The sequence below is a fragment of the Grammomys surdaster genome, unplaced genomic scaffold (assembly GCF_004785775.1).
Source record: "Grammomys surdaster isolate TR1022 unplaced genomic scaffold, NIH_TR_1.0 125187, whole genome shotgun sequence".
NCBI lineage: Eukaryota > Metazoa > Chordata > Mammalia > Rodentia > Muridae > Grammomys > Grammomys surdaster.
Genome location: NW_021620078.1, coordinates 1 through 22,345, shown reverse-complemented (window position 1 = coordinate 22,345; position 22,345 = coordinate 1). Strand labels below are relative to the sequence as shown.

Below are 22,345 nucleotides of genomic sequence, written 5' to 3'. Positions count from 1 at the left end.
TCCTCTACTAACATCATCATCAATATCACCTCCGCCATCATCACCAACGCTATTGGCAATATCACTCCTCTATCATCACCACCGCCTCTACCACCACTACCATCAGTACCACCACCATCACAAACTCCACCTCCTCTGGCAACACCATTATCAGTGTCACCTTCTCTATCATCACCATTAGTGTGTATCCCCTCCTCCATCACCCTCACTAATATCACTATCTTGTCACCTTCTCCCTATACCATCATCAGCACCAGCACCACCTCCTCTACCAGCACCATCATAAGGACCACCTCCTCCACCACCACAGTCATCCTTACTGCCATTTCAATCACTCAACACCACCACTTTTTCTACCATCATCATTACAAGACTCGTAACGCCCATAATATGTCATCCAAGTCTGAATTTGCCAGTTAGCCCTATTTTAACTTTAGACTGCATGGTGCCGTGAGTTTAAACAGAAGTCCCGTCAGTCAGTGTTCCTACTTCTCCCTAGTCATTTATGTCTCAACCGATCTCGAGCAGATTTTCACTAGTCTCCTATCCACACAAACAAGTCACCCAACAAGTTTCACAAGCTCTTACAGTGGGAAGAATAGCACTATCCCCCAAAATAAATAAGGAAACTGGCCACAAGACAGTCAAATCCCATCCAAAAGGACATAACCACCGCCATGTTTTGTTCTTCATTTTTTTGTAGCTCCAGGACTGCATGCTTATCATATCCATCAATGTCTGGTGAAATGACTGCGTGTTTTGTTCCTGTTTAAAATTTTGAAGATGAAAAACACGTATGTGTATGGGTATTTTGTCTGCACATATGCCTGTGCACCATGCGTGGGCAGTGCCCGTGGAGGCCAGAAGAAAGTGGCACATCCCCTAGGCCTGGAGTTACAGATGGTTTCAGTTGCCATGTGGGTGTCAGGAACAGAACCCAGTCCTCTGAAGGAACAGTCAGTGCTCATAACCTCTGAGCCACCTCTCCAGCCTTTAACAGAGGTGTCTCAAATGTCCATTTTTAATGATTGGGCATGGTGAGATATGTCTTTAATTCTAGCACTCAGAAGGGAGAAGTAGGTGTTTTTCTATGAGTTTAAAGCCTATCTGGTTTACATAAGATTCCAGGACAGAAAAGGCTACACAATATGATTCTGTCTCAAAAAAAAGAACAGTTCATTATTAAGACAAACATCCATCTAAAGAGAATTTTATTTCAATGTCTATGCATATAAGAAACTTACAAAACAAAAGACTAACCAAGCCTCAAGTGATCTCTTCACCGATTAACCCAGACTTCCCCGGCCCTCAGTAAAGTGCATCCTGTACATGGTTACACACTGCTGTTCCCCCAGCTAAGCTACACTTGGACAGCTCATACATGTTGGGTTTGCTCTGCTGTTTACAATGACTGAGATAACGTAATTTAAATATACACATATAATCAAGAGACATGTGAACATAAAAAGCACAGTTTCTACGAAAACACTCTTGATTGACTCAGAGTGACTGGATCAATGTGTGAGGATGAAGGAAAGAATGAAATCAGAAGCCTGAGCAACAGGAACTGAATAACTCAAAGACCACACTGAGACTTCTTTGTAAGTGCCCCAGTTCTCACACTGAGCACAGAAGACATGAAGTCAGGAGGGGACTGCAGCACTGAGGGGATAGGAGTGGAGTTAGAGGCAGGGAATGACAGCGGATACGATCATATTGCATTGTATACATGAGCGGAATTCTCAAGAGTAAGGAAAGTATTTAAGCTGGAAAATTACAGTTGATGTTGTTTATGCTGTGGCTATGCAGAGAACCATGGAGGTCTCCAATCTGGTGAGCACGTTTAGTTTAAAAACAAAAGACGGATATACAATCTTATGTCTATACATTTTGCTTAAAATAAAATTCTGATCAATGTATGTTTTAATGATGCCTTGACTAGAATGGCCTTTTATTGATTTAAGTAACTTATTTAATTTTTTAAAAAATATTTTGAAAGATTTATTTTTATTTTGCGTGTTTGCCAGCATGTGTATGTATGTTTCATAGGCCTACCTGGTACCCACAGAGACCAGAAGAGACTATCAGATGCCCTGGAACTGAACAACAGTGCTCTTGCTGCTGAGCTATTTCTCCATTCCCTCCAATGTTTCAATTGCCAACAGACCTGGTGAAACATGAGTCCTTCTGCTGTCCCTACCCCCGTAAACCACATTTGTAGCACTTCAAATACAATCTAGTCTATACCAATGAAATAGGCACATCATGGTGAACTTTCCACTGCACTGCGACCCCACTGAACATGAACGTGTTTATTACCAAGACCTGATTTTAAAGCTTTCATGAAAAATGCTCATTTTCAATTCGGCTCCATTTCTTGAAGAAATGAGATATTCTCATCCCAGACAATTCCTGCAGATGCAACATGTAAGTTTCATGAATTGCTTAAGATTCATCCGTTTGACGCTATCAGACAGCTCTTTAAATCCACCCCCCAGTGTGAGCACTCTAACACACACGGAGCCTGCAGATGCAAGCCGGAAGCATCAGCGCGTGAATGAGCACTTGTTTATACCAGCGCTATTTATTATCATCCTTTGTTTTTCACGCTTCAGTTTTATTTTTGATTTTCACACTTACATTAGGTGAAAAACACCTACTTTTAGCAAGCCAAACATATCCCGAAGCTGAAAAGTCAAAATGTATGGAACAAAATTACAAATTTAACAAAGGGAAAAATGGCGAAAGAACTTGAAATGTTTTAGTCTCCAAAAAAAAAAAAAAAAAAAAAAATGCTAATACCTATCTCTGGTAACTTTGGAAAATAGGAAATTTTCTTCTCTGTTATAAAGGTAGTTTCTTTTCCCTTCGGTGACACCCAGATCTAATCCAGGATCTTGCACGTTCTAGCCAAGCGCTCTACAATGCAACTCTATATCCCCAGTCAATATTTTTTTTTAATGTATAAAAATATCTTTATAGGAACTGGGAAAATGACTCAATAGGCAAAATGTTTGCTGCACAAATGTGAGGACCTGTTTGATCCCTAGCATCTGTGGGAAAAGAAGAATGGAGGAAAGGAGGGAAAAAAGGAAAAGACAGACAGACAGACAGACAGACAGACAGACAGACAGAGCCATCTAGATGTGGCATATAGCACAATCCATGTATAATTCCAGTGCTACAGAAGCAATACCAGAATGGCCTCTCGGACTGGCTGGCCACTCACGCTAGTCAAATCAATAAGCTCCAGGTTCAGGGAGACTGTCAGCAGCTAGTAATTCCTGGTGGGCAAGGAGTTTGGATTCCAAGATCCATGGAGGAAACCAGGAATGCCCCATGTATTTCTAGAACACCAGCACTGAGAAGGGTGGGTAAGTGGGTTGCTGGATCCCTCCCTGCCTCCTTCCTTTTTTCTTTTCCTATGCAAGTTCCAGGTTCAGGGAGAAACCACATCTCAAAAGAATAAGGTAGAGGGTGCTATACAAAGATATCCAATGCCTGCCTATGGTCTGTGTGAGTACACACACACACACACACACACACACACACACATACACATACACACAATGTGAAGACCAATAAAGACACCAACATTGACCACTGGCACACACACACAAAAGTGTACACATACACGTGTACACACACAAATAAAATAAAATCCCTTTATATGCAGGATGGTGTTGAACACATTATTTAAGATTTCTGAGCCTATTTTTCAACTGCAAAATAGATTAATATGTGTCTTATATAACACTAAAAACATCACACATATATACAATGCATACATGGTTGAAGATATACCTGATTGAAACTTCTGCGCTAATAATACTCATACACATAATCATATACTTATTTTTTTCTATTTTTTTGAGACAGGGTCTGACTGTGCACCCTTCACACCACATCGGCGGCACAAAGGTCCCTAATGCCCACAGATCACTAGGGAAACCAACCAGCAATGTTAAACACTCCGGGGTGGGGAGTGGGGGATGGGGGTAGCTCCCCTCAGTAGAGGAGATGAAATTTCCCATCCAGAAGGCTGGGCATGGATATTATTTAGAACTTGGAGACCTTTTTGGTATCTCTGGAGGCAGACCTAAATTCCCCAGAATGCTTATCCCAGACTCTTCCTCCCTACTGAACCCTATCCCCTAGCACAGCTGCAGCCATTTTGTTCCATGCCCAGCAGCTATTTCATACTGCTGCTATAAGATGCCTGTCAGCCATTGACACAGAAAAATAACTTGGCTCAGAGCAGGGTCTTATATTCTATATGTTATGAGGTTTCTTACACTTAAGAAATTCAACAACCAAAAGCTCCACCTAGGACCAATCAGAATAAAGGTCAGTTAGAGCTGTTTTGTCTAGCTAGCCAAAATAGCTTGAGTCAGAGCTGACCACCCGGCAGCACTTCCTGCACCTGCACATGAGCTCATTGTGTTTTTTTTTTTTTTCTGTATAAGCCAGCCCTGAGAAATGTTTGGAGCTGTAGCCTCAGCCCCCAAATTCTGAGCTTTGGCCCTGATCGTCAGTCTTAGGGTGAGTGTTCACTAAACCATCCCTGTCTGACTGAGATTGGTGTTTATGTGGTTTGTGGGCTACTCCTGAACACCAACACTTCCTAGATCTTATCTTTAGTTCCCAGTTAGACTCATCCTTAGAGGAGATGTCATGTGTACTTTATGGGCTGATGACCTCTATGATATCCTGGTCACAACGATTCTATGCCTCTGAGCTATAGAAGGCTGCGTGGTCACATGCACTTTGTAGAGGAGTTTCTGAGTAGTCACACCTTAGGCTTTTTTGCACACCTGGAATAGGAATGGCTGTTACCTGGAATCTTTTCCCCGTGTTTACTGTTTTAAATATGCTCACAACGAACTTCAAGGAGCGCTGGACTCCTTGAAGTCTGGTTCAAGTTGATGCAGTCAATCTAAACAAGGTTTTCCTTCTCATCACTTCTCGGATCATTGTCCACACTGACCCCTGCAGGGTCCCCCTCGCCCCTCGGAAACCTTGAACTCATGACCCTCCCATTTAGCCTCCCTTCTGCAGCAGGTCTCAACCTGGGGGTTGCATATCAGATATCTTGCATATCAGATACTTCCATGACAATTTGTAACAGTAACAAAATTACAGCTATGAAGTGGTAAGAAAATTGTCTTCCGACTGGGAGTCCCTACAACATCAGGAACTGAATCAAAGGGTCCCCGCATTAGGAAGGTTGAGAACTGCTCTACTAGTACCGCAGCCATGTATCCTATGTCACGTCACAGGCATGCGCCACAATGCTTGCCTTGCTGAGAGTCCTTAAAGCAGAGAGGAAGGTGCAAAGCCTCCGCGGACCTTTTGAAAGTGTACAAAAGTTCATGAATGTTCTCCTGCACTACCCTTGGGAGAAGCTTAGAGGCTCTGAGGTGTCTGTGACTGGCAGATGTTTAAAAGCCTGCCTAACAGCAGGCTGCAGGCTTGTTGTCTTTATTCCCTATATTTGTAATATTTATAAAGTCTGCTAAAGAAGGAGTCTCCACATGCAGACATTTGGTATAGCACATTCCAGTCAGTTAGAAGGAAGGCAGGAACTGAAGCAAGGTGAAATGTTGTTTCCCTTTACTCTCTCCTTAAAAATCCAAATTACTGCAAGTTCATTTAGCTCAAATTATTTGCCAACTTTGAAATATAGGAAACAAAATTGCCAAGCTAAAGCTTTAAAATATCTAACACCACCTCCAAAAACAAAGCAAAACAAAACAAACAAAATAAAAAACAAAAAACACAGTAATACTAGGTGGGGCTGGGGAGGGGGAACCACAATCACGGAATCTTGAAATAGCCCTATTGCTTATATAACAGAGAAGAGAGTCTTCCTTCTTTGGAGTGAAATCTTCAAATTACTCATTCCCTCATTCTGACTCAGTTAACAGCCTTCACCTCAAATAGCTATCATGGTGCCTTAAGTGTGTACAATAGGGAGACAGTGGGGAAGGGAACTCAAGCTAGAAGTCAGGAAAAACATGGTAAAAAGCTGACTGGAAGACAGCTGGCACACAGCATCCTAAAGCACTGAGAGTCTTCTGTGAAACACACAATCCCAGAGACACTAGGATTCTCCTCACTAGAACACAGTGCTCAGCTGTCTCACCACGTAACCACTTACTCCTTCAGCGTAACCGTCCTGAGACCACCAGACACCCCCACTGCACTGCCCCTTTCCTTAGAACACACTGGGCTGGACAGACAAAAATAATCAAAACACAGTGAACAGAAGTTTGACACACATTCATCTATAAAGCCTTATTCCAGGGTTCACTGAAAACTACTTGTTATCAAAAGGAAGGCTTGCTTTCATGACTTTTATTTCCAAATGTCCTTCCAAGACATGGCCTTTTCAGTGGGTTGTAAGGATTTTATAAACCAGGATACCCCTAAGCTAAAGAGATACCCCTTCCCCTCTAAAGAAAAGCTATATGGAATGGCACCAGGTCTCCCAGTGCAACTCTTAGAGTGTACTATAGCAACTGAGCAATGCACACAGAAGGCCAGCCATCATGACAAGTGGCTCTTCTCAAAGTCCATGACTAATGTATTAAGGCTGGAATGTGACAGTTATTAAAAGGAACCTTAGCGGCGTCCTCACTCCTAACAGACAATGTTCCTACTATAAGAACTGCTACAAATGACAGGAAGGACTGGACTCACGCTTAGACTCTCGGGCCCGCACATGGTTGGCAGGTTCCCTCCACGTGGCCATTATGTGTCAGAGAATTCTGCGATCTATTTGCTAGGTATGGAGTATAATGACATCATGCACATCGATAAGGAAAAGCACAACAACACAAGGTACTGTCTTATTGAAAACAATGCCTCTAGAGCCCAACAACAGTTTAAGTATACAGAAAAGTCTAGAAGTCTGACATGTTGCGACCTTCTCTCATTTCCTGACATAACGCAATACATTCTTTCACACTAAAACAAACATTCACCTGAACTTTAGAGGATGGCTTAGTGAGTAAAGTGGTGGCTATGCAAGCATAAAGACTTGGGTTCAAATCCCCAGAACCCATATAAAGCCAAGTATAGTAGTATGCTTTTGTAATCTTGGAGTCCTTACAGCAGAGACAGGAGACTTCCTAGAAACTTGCTGGCCAGCTAACCTGAGGTAATGAGGAACAACAGAGTCAGAGGTAAGAAATGATGCCCAAGGTTGTTCTCTGAAGTCTACATGTTTACTATGGCATGCATGCTCACAGATTAGATAGATAGATAGATAGATAGATAGATAGATAGATAGATAGATAGATAGATAGATAGATAGTTCTTTAAGCATATGACCCGATCACCCTTAGTCACAACTCTTAAACTGATGGTGCATCTTTCTAACATTCTACCTCATACAGGAAAATTTCCAGCGAAGTTAAGAGGAGAGTTAAAAGGGCCCCCAGGAGGCTGAGCGTCCTCGAGCTGGCGTTTCACAGCAAGCAGAGAGCATGTGACATGCTACAGGCTCCACTCAAACATGAGGTAGCACATTCCAGCTGCTCAGAGGTACAAAACATGAAACTCAAAACATGAAACTCATATCTTAATTTGTACAAGTAGAATTTAGAAACTGTTTCTTAAGAGTTTGGTTCTAGGGGCTGAAGAGATGACTCAGCAGTTAAGAGTGCTTGCTTATTCTTCCAGAAAACCAAAGCTTGGTTCTTGACACCTGTGTTGAGTACCTCACAAGCACCTGGAAGTCCAGCTCCAGGGATCACAAGCACTTGTGGCACAGACTCACACAAACACTGACAGATGAATTAAATCTTTTATAAAAAAGCTCTAAGTTCTCTTCGGTGCCCTTAAAACACAGTACACATACTGAAAGGACTATATAAAATACCAACATTTAAACGTTGATAGGGCATCTCCACCCAGAATTAAAAGGTGCATGTAGTCTTTGCTCAGCCAACTCTACTTTCAGGAGTCCAGCCTGTAGAACTCTTGCATACAAAGATTAAGATGCCAGTTCAGTGCAGCAATCCATAAAAGTGGAACGTTATGCATACCCATTACCATATGAGACACCATACAAAAGAACAAGCCATTCTGTTCAGTGAAAAAAAAAACAAAAAACAAAAAAGCAAAGTCTCCAGACAAATACAGAGGAAACATACTCAACATTGCACTTCTGTGCAGGCCTGTCCTGTACTCACTTACTTGAATCAGTGAATGGGTAATGGGCTGAAAGGACCCGTCTCAATCAAAGAACAGCAGCTATCCTTCTCAGGAAAGAGAATATGAGAATGGGGGCAAGGAGAATCACAGAGAAAGGCCTGTCCTAGTCTCCGTTCTATTGCTGTGAAGATACACCATGAGTGTGAAGGTTTGAATATGCTTGGCCAAGGGAGTGGCATTACTAGGTATGGCCTTGTTGGAGTAGGTGTGCCACTGTGGGCATGGGTTATAAGACCTTCATCCTAGCTGCCTGGAAGCCAGTATTCTGCTAGCAACCTTCAGATGAAGATGTAGAACTCTCAGCTCCTCCTGCAGCATGCCTGCCTGGATGCTGCCATGCTCCTGCCTTGATGATAATGGATCGAACCTCTGAGCCTGTAATCCAACCTCAATTAAATGTTGTCCTTATAAGGTCATAGTGTCTGTTCACAGCAGTAAAACCCTAACGAAGACAATGAGTAGCATGCCAACTGTTATAAAAGAAAGCACTTAACTGGGGCTTGTGCACAGGTTCAGGGGTTTAGTCTGTTATCGTCACAATGCGGGTGACATGAAGGCAGACACAATGCTGGAAAAGAAGCTGAGACCTACATCCTGATCTTCAGGCTGAGAGAATGCCACTGGGCCTGGCTTGGGTTTTTGAAACTCCAATGAAATACTTCCTCCAACAAGGGCAGACCTCCTAATCCTTCTAATCTTTTCAAATAGTTCCACCCACCGGAGACTAAGTATTCACCTACATGAGCCTATGGGACCATTCTCATTTAGCGAGCACAGGCCAGTTTAAGAAGAGACTTTCCTTTTTGTGTTTGTCTGCAACATCCTTCTATGCCACCTAAAACATTTAAACATTTATTTAACAAGCGTCTATAAAACATTTGTTCTCCACAGAAAATAACATGCGCTACATCAAATTTTGACTAAAGTCCAGACTTATTTAAAGAGAATACCCAAATAATAAAGAATTAGAGAATGTTAGTAGTCAAAAGACATCCTTTGTAGACTTTATTCTTCAAAGGAATAAAGAAAAACTGTGGGCTGCACGAAGCAGGAATTATAGAGAATGACAGTGTTGCCACAAAGTAAAAAAGCATTACTCAGAGAAAGGATGTGTCTCAGATCTGCAAAGATGTAAAAGGTACGGAAATCAGAAATGCCATTAAAGAGACGCAATCATCCCAAGTGCCTCTCAGAAATAAAATTTCTACAATGAATCTTTTTACTTTGGCACAAACAGCATGCTGTGTGGGAATGCGGTTTTGGATCGGAAAGGGCAGAGCGGCATCATGTCACATCATGACGTGTGGGCCTTACCTGTACGTTCTCCTCCGTGACCTGGATCTCTGCCGTGTAGACATAATCAATCAGCATCCTCAGGGTCCAGCCGTCCACCTCTTTTATTCGAACTCTCTTAGCTCGGCTCTCGCTCATCTCACCTAGAACACCGAAGGGTGGGATGGAGTTACATCAGGAGGCTGCTGCAGAAAGGCCAACACCAGACTGGCTGGTCCATCTTCCAGCCACTCAAGCCATCAGACAGGCAACAGGATCTGCCATGTTTTGCAGGCTTCAGCCACTCCCCCCCAAAGCTGCCTTGAGCAAGCTATGACCAAAAGCTGCCTTGAGCAAACTATGAACTGTGCTTCTGTTAGGACAGCTGACCCTGAAGAGAACACGGCAGGAATAAAGACTCCCTGCACCCAGCTGTAGGAACTGCTGTCTGTGCTGAGCCGGGTCCCTTCATGAATTCCTCTCTGGTTGGCTGCTTGTTTTAAAGACAGGGTTCTTCTGCCTAGCCCTGGCTATCCTGGAACTCACTTGTTGACCAGGGTAGCCTTGATCTCAGAGATCTGCCTGCCTCTGCCTCCCAAGTTCTGGGAGTAAAGGCGTATGTACACTACCATAATCTGGCTGGGGTTTTATTTTAAAAATTTTTTTCTCTGACTTTTATTTTGTGTGTGTGCGCGTGTACGTGTGCGTGTGTGTGTCAGAAAAAGTCACCAGATAGACACCCTAGAGCTGTATTTACTAGCAGCTTTGAGCCACCTAATGTGGGTATAGTGACCAGAATGCAGGTCCTTTAGAAGAACCGCATGCAACACGACCACCATCATGAGCTGTCAGCAAGGACTGTGTGTTGAAAGGATTTAGTTAGCATCATTCCTGCAAAGAGCACCTGCCCAGGGCCTGGCCAGACACAAGCACTCTGGTTCTTAGTGAGAAGTCACAATTCTCACAGAGGAACATAGTAAAATGCGAAGTACACAACCTGCTGAGGTTAGTCAATGGCAAAGGGTTATGACAGAGATCATCGATGTGAGCTCGGCTCGCTCTTGCCATCTGCAGTCTCCTAACCATCCAGCCATTTCAACACCAGTACGAGCCGCTACAGTCTGCAGCCCTTTGCATCTCAGCCTGAGAAAGAGTGGTACAAGCCCTTCTTCCCAGGGCTCAAATATGGACAGAAACTGGAGTAGAAGAAGAGAAAGAAACAATGATGTCCCCACGCCCTGGGGACTTTGTGAGGACAGGAAGCAGGTGTGTACAACAGGACAAGACAAAACATCGTAGGATACAAGGAGACACAGTTAAGTAATGAGAAGGAAAACCCTTAACTACCTAGCCAGGCCTGGTGCTACAGGCGTGTGACTAGCCACGCAGGGGACAGAGGCCAGAAGATCACAAGTCCAAGGCCTGTCCGAGTGACAGTGAGTTCAAGGCCAGCCTGGGAAATTTAGTGATACACTGTCTGGAAATAAAAAGTAAAAGGGGACACTGTAGCCTCAGTTTCCAGTATTGAAAAAGACAGACAGACAGACACATACACACACACACACACACACACACACACACACACCCTCAGTTATAAACTAAAAGGCTACCCCAAGAAGGAGCAACCTGCAGCAGAAGGTTTCGTTCTAGAAATCACTAGGGTTTAAGGATAAAACTCTGCAACTCTTGGGAAGCTGTGCCACTATCAGAAGGCCTATGGGAATCTACAATTTCACAAGATTCCTTTGCAAAGAGAAGCCCTGAGTGAGGTAAGGGGTGCTAATCACAGCAATAGACACTTCACTGTGTGTTCTGCTGGAGAAGGCCTGACAAGAACTCAGAAAGAAGCTGTTCTTCTCAGGGCTGAACTATGTCAAACTGTGCCCTGTCACTGCCCAAGGAGAAAACGTCCATCTGGAGTACAAAAGAGGGCATTTTGCAAGAAGGAAGAGTATCCTATTGTTTCTGTGTTCCCGCCTTTAAAAGGAATGGGTGAATAAGGAAAATCAATTCACTTGCATATATAGTGCCTTCCCCTATGCACCCCTCCTCTCCCTGGCTCAGGGATCTCCCGGCTCAGTACAATTTGAAGGCCTTTAAATTGCCAAAGTTAATACACTCATTCCTAAAGTGAGTGTGAGTGTGTGTGTGTGTGTGTGTGTGGTGTGTGTGTGCGCGCGCATGAGAGAGAGAGAGAGAGAGAGAGAGAGAGAGAGAGAGAGAGAGAGAAGATGAGAGAGAGATCTCCCTGGTTGTGCCATGAATGTTATCATCTTTTAAACAGGGTATGCTGTTGGCCTGCAGCTCACCCATTAGACTAAGCTGTCTGGCCAGTGACCAGAAAAGATCCACCTGCCTATGCCTTTTCTAGTATTGACACTGTAAGCACGTATCACCAAGTTAAGGTAGGTTTTTAAATTTTTTATTAATTCTTGGAGAATTTCATACAATGTACTTTTTAAATTTTATTTATTTATTTTATGAGTATTGATGTTCTGCCGGTATGCAAGTGTGATGGTTTGTATACGCTTGGCCCAGGGAGTGGCACTATTAGGAGGTGTGGCCTTGTTGGAGTAGGTGTGTCACTGTGGGTGTGCCTTTAACACCCTCATCCTAACTGCCTGGAACTCAGTATTCTGCTAGCAGCCTTCACATGAAGCTGTAGAACTCTCAGCTCCTCCTGCACCATGCCTGCCCACTGTCATGTTCCCACCTTGATGATACTGGACTGAATCTCTGAACCTGTAAGCCAGCCCCAACTAAATGTTGTTTGTATAAGAGTAGCCTTGATAATGGTGTCTGTTCACAGCAGTAAAACCCTAACTAAGACAGCAAGTCTTTGTGCCAAGTGCATGCCTGATAATATTGGAGTTCAGCCAGGCAGTTGGTTGTGAGCTGCCAGTGCTGGGAATTGAACCAGGGTCCTCTAGAAGAACAGCCAACCCTCATTTATTCTGATTATATTCACATCTAACTGTTCTCTTTATTCCCAGACCTACCCTGACCTCCCTACTCCCAACTAACTGTCCTCTTTTCTTTTCCTTTTTTTCTTAAATTTCATGAATTCCAATTTGTGCTGTCCATAAAGTATGGGGCCACACACCAGGCATGGTGGACCTATCAGGAGGCACGTCTATTAAGGAAACTGACTGACTCTCCCTCAGAATTCATCAACTGTCCACACCTTCTCGGTTAGTGGCGAGGGCTCATGAACCCTTTCCCAGTTCCTGATAGGATGCTGACTGCCTTGATTTAATACAAATGACTAGAGATTCAGTGTGAGCAATGTAGCTGCTGGTGTTCCTGAGTGCGTCAGTCCTGAGATGTCCAGAAGACACGATTTAACTCTGGTCCTCCCGACCTCTTACCCTGACAGCCTATGCGTTGCCTTTTTACCTGGGCAATGGGGCAACCCCTTTACCAACTAAGCCATCTCCCACTGCCCCTCCAAATTAGATTTTAAATAAACACCTTACCTTGCTCCATCCACAGTGCCCTAGAATTTTGAAAAGTCCTTTAGCGCTTAGGGCAATATTAAGTGCAAAGTCATGTACCTAGTTCCCAGATTTCAGTATGAGTTGGTGGAGACAAAGCCTTAGACAAAACCAAGTCTCTTAATTTATGTATATGATTGAAAAAAAATAGTCCTACACCAGGCAGTTTTCACTATTGTGTTTTATAAAGAGGCACTTTGCTAAATCACTTCTTTTCCTTATATGTCATTTTTTAAAGATTATCTCCCCAGAAAATTCATCTACTTCCAACAAAGTCAGCCTCAATTACATACTGCTCTTAAAATGATTTCATCTTTCCTTCTTCATCTTAACTTACAAAAAGAAAAAAAAGGAGCAAAACCCAAAAGCTTGCCACCAAATGGATTAAAAATCCCAATAATCAATAAGCACGGGGAAGGAGAAGTGAGAGCTCAGTATATCCAATCCTAGGTGTTACACGGTATCTTAGCTACTGCCCTTTGCTACAGTTAGAGAACACATGTTTAAACAGTATGGCTTTCTCAGATTCATTTGATAACATTCTTTTTTTTTAAGGTTTATTTATTTATTTTATGTATGTGAGTACAACGCCACTCAGATCTCATTATAGATGGTTATGAGCCACCATGTGGTTGCTGGGAATTGAACTCAGGACCTTTGGAAGAACAGTCAGTGCTCTTAACCACTGAGCCATCTCTCCAGCCCATTTGATAACATTCATTTGATAGCATTTTTAAAAGCTATCACAGGCAGCCACACAGTTCATTGGTGAAATTGCTTGCTGACAACCTAAGGTGCATACCTAGGAACTACATAGCAGAAGGAGAGAACTGACTTCACACACACAGCTTGACACACTTGGGTCCATACTAATGTACTCTCAGGCCAGATACAGGTACTGCTCTTACAGAGACCAGCCTTCAGCTCCTAGCTCTCATGTGGTAGCTCACAGCCATCTATAACTCCAGCTCCAAAGATCCCAGCACCCCCTCTGGCCTCCTCCGGCACCAGGCACGCATGTATCACATACAGATGTGTAGGCAAGTACTCACACAGAAAACAGATAGAGCTTCACGGGCTGGGGCGCTATCTAATGATACTTCACAGCTCTTCCTATATCACCTAGAACTTTCCACACTCTCAATGAACCAAGTTACTTAAGATTAACTCAGGGACTAAATTAAAATCTCCACACACATGCTTGTGCTAACGCCCTGAGGAATGGTCATCTTGCACTGTTCTTTTCCGTGTCCACCAATCCATCATTCACCAAAGCCCGCAGGATGAACTGAAGCTTGACTGCAGTTCAACCTCCACCTCCTTACCTTCTCATCACAGTGCAACCATCTTTGGGGGTCCTATGGAGCAGTCCCTCATTTTTTTCCCAGTTGAATATGCATGTGTCTACCATTGCTATGTGCACACAAGTACAGGAGTCTTAGAGGATTTTGGATTCCCTAGAGCTGGTGTTGAGTGTCACAAGACAGATACTGGGAACCAAACTCAACAACCCTCCAGTACTCATCCTCTCTCGGGTGCTAACTTGACACACTGGATGACTATATCCTAAGTTGGTCCATTGCTCCTTGACCAAGTATGCAAACCTCTATGCAAGTATGCATAGCCTGCCTCTAATTCACTACCTAACCTCATATACACTCCCTCTCACTCCCAGGCATAAAGCATACCAGTAGGAAATGCGTTGTAGTTTTCCACAAAGACTGAACAATCTCTTACCTTGCTACCTGAGCTGAACTGTTCCTACTAGACTCTATATTCCTATTCCCAGGACAATCTCCACACATTCTTCAGGATTTTGCTAGAACCGCTACAGGATGCATTATCTGCTGGTGGCCCACAGCTGGACTGGGCTTTCACCCTAGATATAGTTGGGTATCTCATGCATGTCCACTCTGTCATAATCAACTTTCTCCCTAGTTCTTTTGGGCTTCCTAATGACACAGGAGACAGCTTTCTTAGTCCTATACTCCACAATGCCCAGTAGAAACCCAACACTGGTTGCATGAATTAATAACTAAATGAGAAATAAATAGCATGTCGACTTAAAAGGAAGCATCTTTACTCTGCATAATATGACCATGTTATCTTGATCATGGATGCTATGAAGGACTGCAGTCACCTGACACTTACTGAGCATACACTCTACCCTGTAAGCTAGGTTAAGTAAATTCATCAGCAAATAGCACATCACCTACTTGATTTTTTTAAAAAATTAGGTCATCCAAGTCTTAAAACCCTGAAGATATACCTATGGCTAAAAATGTTCCCATCAAGAACCTTCAACCAGGATTCCTGAAGCCCTGCACCAACTGGTAGCTTCACTTATCCATTCTGAATGAGGTAAGTTAAAAGTGAATGGGGGCTGGGGAGATGGCTCAGAGGTTACCCTACTACTTTTACAGATGACTTGGGATTCAGTTCCCAGCACCCACATTGGCAGCTTACAACAGTCTAAGTCAGTTTCTGGGGACCAAATGCCCCATTCTCCCCTCCGTGGGTACTGCACTCATGCACAAACCCATACATAGACACATATGTACACATAACTAAACTGAAAATAAACTTACATGTGCAGAACTACCTTTCCTGGATGTGTATAGCTACCTCCCTTCATCAGAAGCTCTCAGTATAACAAATGGAGAGCATCTCAGAAAGCCACAAGGGGCACAAGGCAAAGCTCAACAGATCATGAGGGGTCCAGACCCAGCAGATTCATGCCCATCACAGCGCCTGTGTTTACGACTCAGAGAACACCATAGAAGAGCTAGACTATCAAGAGACATGAGAAGGTCTCTCCCAGAAATGGCTGCACAAATAAGGCCGAAACAATGCAAATATAAATGAACGTGTTAGTATGGAAGGGGAAATTTCTGTGGGGTCCCACTCCTAGACAAAGAACTAAAGGCAACCAGTGACTACTGAGAGGAGAGTTAGCCTCTCCCAGGGATGAGCCCCCTTTTCTGTCATCTAATGCAATGGTCAACCCTGAAACCTGAGAGAGACTGGAGGGAGGGGAGGAGCGGAGAAAGTGTGATGATGTAACTCTATGTCAATTAAAAATATACTTTAAAAAATAGGCAAAAGAAAATCTAAAAAGAAAAAGGTGAACAGGTTTAAAGTCTATATAACCTAGTCCATTAAAAAGTCCATTATTCTAATTTCTATTTTATTTATAATCAAGGGGTACTTAAAAAAACAAAAACTTGACAAGGAAGCTTTGATTTCACAGAGAAACTAAGAAATCAATGACAGAAAACCAATTACAGACTGAAAAAAATCATATTTAGTTAATTTTGCCCCATTGATTTTCAAGTTCTACTTGTCACTGACATCTGTTCTCTATTAGTTTGGGCTACAACGAAGCTGTCAGCAATGTCAGTCTGGCAAAGTGACTACACAGGCCACACACCAGTCACCCACTGTGGCAGTCAAGGCCCAACGCTCTGGTTCTTCAGCACCCTAAGGTAAACATGGTTAACACATGGACTTGGAGCTTTAGTCCCGTTTGAATGACTTGTGGCAAAGACTTCTTAGTTCCTAAAGAAGCAGGGAAAGGAGACAGTGTCCCTCCATCTCTCAGAAGCTGCTTTCACCTTTGTAAATATCCTCCATCCAGAGGACCAACCTGGAGGTATTTGTTGATGGTAAGAGGCAAAGAGACAGAAGGAAGCAGCCTCCTAACACAGCTCTGAGGGTGCAGCTCTGTGCCCGGTGCCTACATCCTCCTACTTGACTCAGCTCAGTGGCATTCCCTATCACTCCTATCTCAGGCTCACTGCCTGCAGCATCCTACGTCACTTTCTTCACAGTGGCCTGAACAGCCAGCACTCCTGTTAGTCACTTCCGAACCTAGCCTCCTCTCCCCCATCAGAAGAACCAGAGCTCCTCCTCAGTCACTGCCACGGTCCCCAAAGCCTCTAACATCCAGCAAGTGGAAGATGCTCAGTCCCTTGATGCATGAAAGCATGAATCTTAGACAAGGAGAGCCATGTATACAGCTTTCAACATTTACACTCTTTACTCAGTCAACTAATAATCTGTTAGCTTCTTTTTTTTAATTTTCTTGCTATTTTATATTTACTATGGCACAGGAAGTTATCAAGAAGTATTTACTCCCAATAAAGTACATAGTACTCAGTATCTCTGACTAGCATTTAAAAATCTTAACCTGTGGGGCTAGAGGGATAGCTCATTGGATAGGTATACTTGCTGTTCTTCCAGAGGGTCAGAGTGCAAGTGCTAGCACCCAGCCTGTAGCTTTAGCTCTGGATGCTTCCAACACCCGTCACCTCTAACCTCCGAGGGTAGCTTCACTCATGTGCACATACACATACATACACACAATTAAAAAACAAAAATAAAACTTAAAAGAATGTTAACTTGTACCACCAAATACAGCTAAATGATTTTGCTAAGTAAAGGTGTTTTAAAGGCTATGTTCTTAACAAACATTCTAAAAACAAAAGAACCCAATTTGCTATGCTCTTTCTCGAGTCATAGTTAACCACCTGGCCTGGCTCTAAATAGTCCCAGATTTCACAAGATGAAAACCTGCAACTACGCCATGGAATTATTTATCACCTCCTTTCTCTATTCAATACGTGAAACTACATGGAGTAACAGAATTCTTTTTTACATCAAAAAATTTGAATGGATTTTCCACCTATGGTTTATGGGAGATTAAAATAAGGGGCTGGGCTGGAGAATGGGCTCAGAAGTTAGAAGTACTCACTGCTCCTGCACAGGTCCTAGAACCAGTGTCAGGTAGTTCACAGCCACCTGTAACTCTAGATCCAGGGGATGGAAGCTGCTCTTTGGGCCTCTGTCAGCACCTACTCACAGACCATGTACAGAAGCTCATGCAGGCTCACACACATACATAAAATCAAAACGAGATAAACATAGCTTTATCCCCTCAAGCAGAGCCTTACTACGTTGGTCATACTATTTGAAACTCGTAGGCACAGGCTTCCCTGGAGCTGGGACTAAAAGGTCCACATCACTGTGCATTGCTGGTGAGGCTAAGTTGTTAACAACTCCATGTTTGTTACTCTGTGGAGAATAAAAAACGTTGCAAAGAAAATATCTATGAATCTTCAGCTACATGGTGAGTTCAAAGCCAGATTGTGCTATGGGAGACAAAGTCTCAAAAAAAAAAAAAAAAAAAACAAGGGGGGGGTGGGGGGGGGGGGGGAGAGGGGGGGGGAGGGGAAAGAGAAAGAAGGGAGGGAGGGGACTATGAAAGTGGGCAGGGAGTTATTACAGAAAGCATGAGGAGCCAAGGGGAGAGAAGATAAGAGAAGGCATCAGAGGGAACATGTGATCATGTATGTCACACGCATGTGTGACATATCACAATGAGACAAGTTATTTTGTAAAATTAATACATACTAAGAGCTTTTTAAGGAATAGAAACCTGTAGCTGCCTAGCCTAAGGTTTGCTCAGTCTCCTGTTATATAATACAGTAAGGATTTCAGGTTGAGATGGCCACGATACTTAGTGCCGGCACAAACTGAGCACTCTCTCTTGGTTTTTAGTTTGCCTTTAACTTTTAAAAAATTATTTTGGAGAATTTCATACATGAGTACTATATTCACATTATTTCCCCTCCTACCTTGAACTCTCTGTCCTCCTCTGTTCCCTCTCAAATCCATGAACACTTCTCTAGTTACTGTAAACACACACAGGCACACACACACACACACACACACACACAGAGGCACGCATGCACACTCGCACTTTTTGTTCTTTAAAAACACGATGCCCTGTACCCCAGGCTGGCCTCAAAGTGTGGCTGGGATTACGAGTGTGCATCACCACACCCAGCTGTGTGGCTGGGATTACGGGTGTGCGTCACCACACCCAGCTAGACTGGGCATTTTCTAATGGCCAAGAGAAGTGCTAAGAAATTCACATACATAACCTCATCTAATCGTTACAAAAACCCAGAATGTGAGCAATATTATCCGTTTATGTTACCTACTTTCCATTTGGTGAGAGTGAAGTGAAGCCCAGATTATTCAGGTCAGTCTCCAGAGACCCAGTGGTTCCCACAGGTTGTGGTCTTTCCTAGAGCATTTCCAGGCCAACAGTCCAATGATGCCCCACCAACTGGCTCACGGTGTGGCCCCAGGTTTCTACACCCTACGTTTAAATTAGGTGCCTCTATCTCCCTAGCTGTACAATGAACCACTGAAACAGGAAACAGTTATACCTTTTGTATGCACAGGAAATACTCAAGAGTCTATCAACTGTCACCAGAATTGTTTTCCTTAGAAAGGGTCTCTCTACATTAGCCCTGACTATCCTAGAATTTACCATATCAACTGGGCTAGCCTCCAACTCATAGAAATGCACCTGCCTCTGCTTGCTGGGATTAATGATGCATGCTACCATGCCTAGCCATAACTGTCTATGTGTTTCTTCCGGCGTGCCTGCCACATACTTTGTATTTGGTGCAGCAAGAGACGAAGACTAAACTGGCTGATCACATAATAAACACACTTCCTTGTGCAACACTGCAGTTAGTGGCCCCTTATCAGCTGTACTTGTGGCAGCTTCTATGACTCAAAGTCAACCACAGCCCAAGCATATTAAATGGAAAGTTCTAGAAATAAAGTTATAAGTTTTAAACCAGACCCTGTTCTCAAGAGACATTCTGGTTTTGCCACACCTGAGGCATGAACCATCTCTCTGTTTAGCAAAGCTATACAGCATATGCTACCCATCAGTCACTAGTAGCTAGCTGGAGTATCAATCAGAGGTCACAGTATTGCCAAGTGTATGTCCATGTGTTCCTTATTTTATTGACTAATATCTCCTAAGCACAAAAATGGTGACACTGGCTACACCATAGCATATTTTTATATCCCATTTCACTCTTAGACAAGGCTGCTACTGTTGGCCTAATTTATAAGTTAAACTGTAGAGGTACATATGTGTACATAAAAATATTCAGTTTACATAGGGTTCAGACCTATCCTCAATTTTGGGTGTCACTGTAAGAGGACTATCCGTGTTTCCCCTTCCCTTTTTTCCCCCTCCCCTCCCCTTCTCTCTCCTTTCCTCTCTTCTCTTCATCCTTTACCTTCTGAGGACTGACCCCAGGCCTGTGCATACTAGATACGTGCTGCACCACTGGGCTCCACCCCCAGCTCTAAGTCAGCTTTGGTACTGGTTTTTTTGTGAGGCTTCAGGCATCACAGGCATTCATTAGCTCTCTTCCAAAAGTGCTAACAGCACGTTACACACACGCTCATACGTGCCAAAGTAAAACCTAAGCTTACGGATATATCAGCCTTCTTCTCAGATTTCCAAAGTAAATCATCTAAGACAATGCTTTAGTTCTATAAATACTGGAGAAGGCAAATGGGAAAACCCACTTGGAGAAAACTATAAAACAGTAAAAGACATCTTTTGCATACACAAAAACAAACCAATAATAATTTTAGAGCCCAAAATGCTGCAAACTGAGGGGACATATAGGAATTGTACCCTGCAGTGGGGATGGACGGGAATATAACCCTGCAGTGGGGATGGATGGGAATATATCCCTGCAGTGGGGATGGATGGGAATGTATCCCTGCAGTGGGGATGGATGGGAATATATCCCTGCAGTGGGGATGGATGGGAATATATCCCTGCAGTGGGGATATACGGGAATGTATCTCTGCAGTGGGGATGGATGGGAATATATCCCTGCAGTGGGGACGGATGGGAATATATCCCTGCAGTGGGGATGGATGGGAATGTATCCCTGCAGTGGGGATGGATGGGAATGTATCTCTGCAGTGGGGATATACGGGAATGTATCTCTGCAGTGAGGATGGATGGGAATGTATCCTGTAGTGGCAAGGCTGAGCTAACAGCAAGGCCACAGTGTACAACACATTTACTGAGGACAACAAAGCAAGGCGAAGGTGCCTGTGGATGCTGAGGACAGTTGACAGATTCTAGACCAGCTGTCAAAGCAAGTTCTACGATAATCAGGCCTAATGTAGAGACCCTCTGGGAAAAAAATGCGGGGGATGGTTGAGGTTCTCCCTTTACAGTTCTTCATTTCATAAAACCAAAATGCCGAAAAACAAAGCTTAACATGGAAAAGCCTCAGGTCTGAACACACCTTAGAAACGGAGATCTTTCTTTTTTTTTTTTTTTTTTTTTTTTTTTTTTAACTAGGCAAAGAATTTTATTAACCTTTTCCAAACTTTATTCCCAGGCTTTTTCAGCTTAATTTGCCGCAAAGAATTAGATATAAGCGAAAACTGAAAAGAGTTGCACTATCTGGGGGCTTGGGCTTAAAAATATTAAAGATCTAGATTTTATCAGATCCATAATAAACAAAAAAATTTTAAAAAGCAGTCATGATATAAAATAGCAGCTCCTGTAACTTCTGCAAATGTCATCTTCTTCAGAAGTTGCTTCCATTCAGTTTGCCTCATTCTTAGAAGCCTCATCAAAATTCTCCACCAGATCTGGAACTTCATCATCATCATCCTCTCCAGTAGCAAGTGGAGCTTTTCCATCCACAGATTGTTTGGGCAGAGCTTCGGCCAGTCTCCTTAAGCTAGTCAGACTGTCTGCACCGAGCTGGTTTAGGATGCTGGGAAGCATGTCTGTCAGCTGCTTTGTCTCAGCGTGGCCTGTAATGGTGAAGGTGTTTGCTGCCAGAGACGCCTGAACTTTAGGGTTGTTAAAATGGATCACTGTTCCTTGGTTTGTAAACATGTTCACCTCTTCAATACCAGAGATATTGTTTAACCCTAACTTCTTTAAGGAAAACTGCAGCTTTTTATCGTCTGCTGTGGCTGTTCTGTGAACCACCTTCTTCTTTCTACGAGCAGTTCCTTTCCCACCAATGCGCACTTGTGCCTGCAGTTTGGCAAGTTTTTCCTGGTTCATGATCGTTTCTTTCATCTTGTCGGAGTGGAAATGGGACCGCGAGGGGAACTAAGGTTCACGCTCAGGGGGTCTCGGGCAGACCAGCTAAGATAAGGCGCACACACGCGGGGACACAAGATCAACGAAGATCTTTCTTACCTGTAAACATGGCGTGGAAGTAAGGGCTGCAGGCTGCCAGCACCACCCGGTGAGCGGGGATCTCCATGTCTTCTGCCACAATCGTGACGTCACACAGCAGATTTTGACTGTTCCCGGGAAGAAAAGGAAAATGTTGATGCCTCCAAAAATAAAAATATTCAACATTCTATGCAAAACTGCTGCTGTAAAACCCCCTTTTTTTTTTTTTTGAAGTCTTGTCTACTTTAAGGAAACCTCTGCCCTTCTAACAGAATGCCTAAACACAAGGACACATAAAACTGTGAGCTACAGAAGGGTC

The 22,345-nt window shown here is 43.3% G+C and overlaps 1 protein-coding gene and 1 pseudogene across 1 annotated transcript in view; both read right to left on the bottom strand.

The window, feature by feature from the left end:
- The window catches only part of Klhl2 (kelch like family member 2), an 83,302-nt gene extending 61,152 nt beyond the window's left edge, over positions 1-22,150 (bottom strand). Inside the window, exons 1-2 of the mRNA XM_028785348.1 lie at positions 22,048-22,150; positions 9,535-9,656 (exon numbers count right to left, since the gene is read on the bottom strand). Coding sequence (XP_028641181.1) covers positions 9,535-9,656; positions 22,048-22,114 — 189 coding nt within the window. The 5' untranslated portion in view covers positions 22,115-22,150. The remainder of the gene's footprint in view (positions 1-9,534; positions 9,657-22,047) is intronic.
- On the bottom strand, positions 21,277-22,019 carry LOC114637163 (annotated as a pseudogene).
- Positions 22,151-22,345: the final 195 nt, after the last annotated feature.